This window comes from Austrofundulus limnaeus, unplaced genomic scaffold (genome assembly GCF_001266775.1).
Source record: "Austrofundulus limnaeus strain Quisiro unplaced genomic scaffold, Austrofundulus_limnaeus-1.0 Scaffold718, whole genome shotgun sequence".
NCBI classification, from domain to species: domain Eukaryota; kingdom Metazoa; phylum Chordata; class Actinopteri; order Cyprinodontiformes; family Rivulidae; genus Austrofundulus; species Austrofundulus limnaeus.
The window spans coordinates 191,764-193,524 of record NW_013953120.1 but is presented as its reverse complement, the minus strand read 5'-3'; the positions used below and the strand labels follow the sequence as shown (position 1 = coordinate 193,524).

Genomic DNA, 1,761 nt, shown 5'->3' with positions numbered 1-1,761 from the left:
CTTAATAATGGCTTAATACCTGTCTAATAATGGCTTAATACCTGTCTTAATAATGGCTTAATACCTGTCTAATAATGGCTTAATACCTGTCTAATAATGGCTTAATAACTGTTTAATAATGGCTTAATACCTGTCTAATAATGGCTTAATACCTGTCTAATAACAGCTTAATAACTGTCTAATAATGGCTTAATACCTGTCTAATAATGACTTAATTACTATTTAATAATGGCTTAATAACTGTGTAATAACAGCTTAATAACTGTCTAATAATGGCTTAATTACTGTTTACTAATGGCTTAATAACTGTTTAATAACAGCTTAATAACTGTCTAATAATGGCTTAATTACTGTTTACTAATGCTTAATAACTGTCTAATAATGGCTTAATACCTGTTTAATAACGGCTTAATACCTGTTTAATAACGGCTTAATTACTGTTTAATAATGGCTTAATACCTGTTTAATAATTGCTTAATACCTGTTTAATAATGGCTTAATAACTGTCTAATAATGGCTTAATAACTGTTTAATAATGTCTTAATACCTGTTTAATAATGGCTTAATAACTGTCTAATAATGGCTTAATAACTGTCTAATAATAGCTTAATAGCTTTCTAATAATGGCTTAATAACTGTCTAATAATGGCTTTACTCTTCTTACATAATTTATTTTCCAAACCCTTGAGTGCAGTTGGGCTTTGAACAAACCAGCTGTGTGTTGTGTGTCATGTCGTGTTGTGTGTCATGTCGTGTTGTGTCATGTCGTGTTGTGCCATGTGTTGTGTTGTTGTTGTGTCATGTTGTTTGGCTGCAGGGCTGAATGTTTGTGGGTCGACACTCACCGGCTCCTCAGAGTGCTGACTGTGGACTTTTCCACCCTGAAGAGACACACAGAGGTTCTGTTAGTCGTCTCCTGGTTCTGATGACAGGAGGAGAAGTACCGCTGCCTTCTGTCTGAACCCTCACACAAATAAAACATCTTTTTATTCATAAATAACACAACTCTGATCATTTCACTCAACCTTCAGCCTCTTTCATCTGAGGATTTTAAATCTGACACCAGGATTAAAAAGGGTTGAGTCGTGTTTTTGGGCAGGTTGTGGGACGTGTCCACATGTCCATCTGTCCATGGAGGTAACAGATGTAGGAGGGACACCCAGATCTTCCTTTCCAGCCCCTCATGGAGACCCCATGTTGTTCCCTGACCAGATGATCCCTCCAGAGGGTTCTGGGTCTCCCTCCAGTGGGACAGGTCTACTAAAACCTCCTGATCCACCTCAGCTTGGACTCAAACTGAAGTGAAATGAAAAGTGAGTCCAGTTGAAGGTATCAGTACCTGGTCCAGTTCACAGGACCAGAAGAACAGGGTCAGTCCTGTCTTCTGGAGTAAATGAACTAAACGTTGGCTCGCTCCGTGCAGCAGGTTGAGATTCAAATAAAAACAGAAAAGACTGAAGAAAAACAAAAACATCCCAAAAGGACAAATGATCAGACGGATGTAAGGAAGCCTGTCTACTACATGTTCCTAATGAATGATGTCAGGGAGGCCGAGGAGGACATGAGGACAGACAGGAGACAAGAAGAGGAAGGGGAGGACATGAGGACAGACAGGAGACAAGAAGAGGACATGAGGACAGACAGGAGACAAGAAGAGGACATGAGGACAGACAGGAGACAAGAAGAGGACATGAGGACAGACAGGAGACAAGAAGAGGACATGAGGACAGACAGGAGACAAGAAGAGGACATGAGGACAGA

At 39.7% G+C, this 1,761-nt stretch overlaps 1 protein-coding gene across 10 annotated transcripts in view; it reads right to left on the bottom strand.

The window, feature by feature from the left end:
• LOC106532107 (rap1 GTPase-activating protein 2) overlaps positions 1 to 1,761 on the bottom strand; it is a 26,117-nt gene that overhangs the window by 20,025 nt on the left and 4,331 nt on the right. For 9 of the 10 annotated variants that reach the window (XR_001312025.1, XR_001312024.1, XM_014028109.1 and 6 more), the window contains exon 2: positions 846 to 881. The exons of the other annotated variant lie outside the window; for it this stretch is intronic. Coding sequence is in view for 7 of the 9 variants with exons in the window: in XM_014028109.1 (XP_013883563.1) it covers positions 846 to 881 (36 nt within the window). In the remaining 2 variants the exon portion in view is untranslated. The remainder of the gene's footprint in view (positions 1 to 845; positions 882 to 1,761) is intronic. 10 annotated transcript variants of the gene reach the window in all.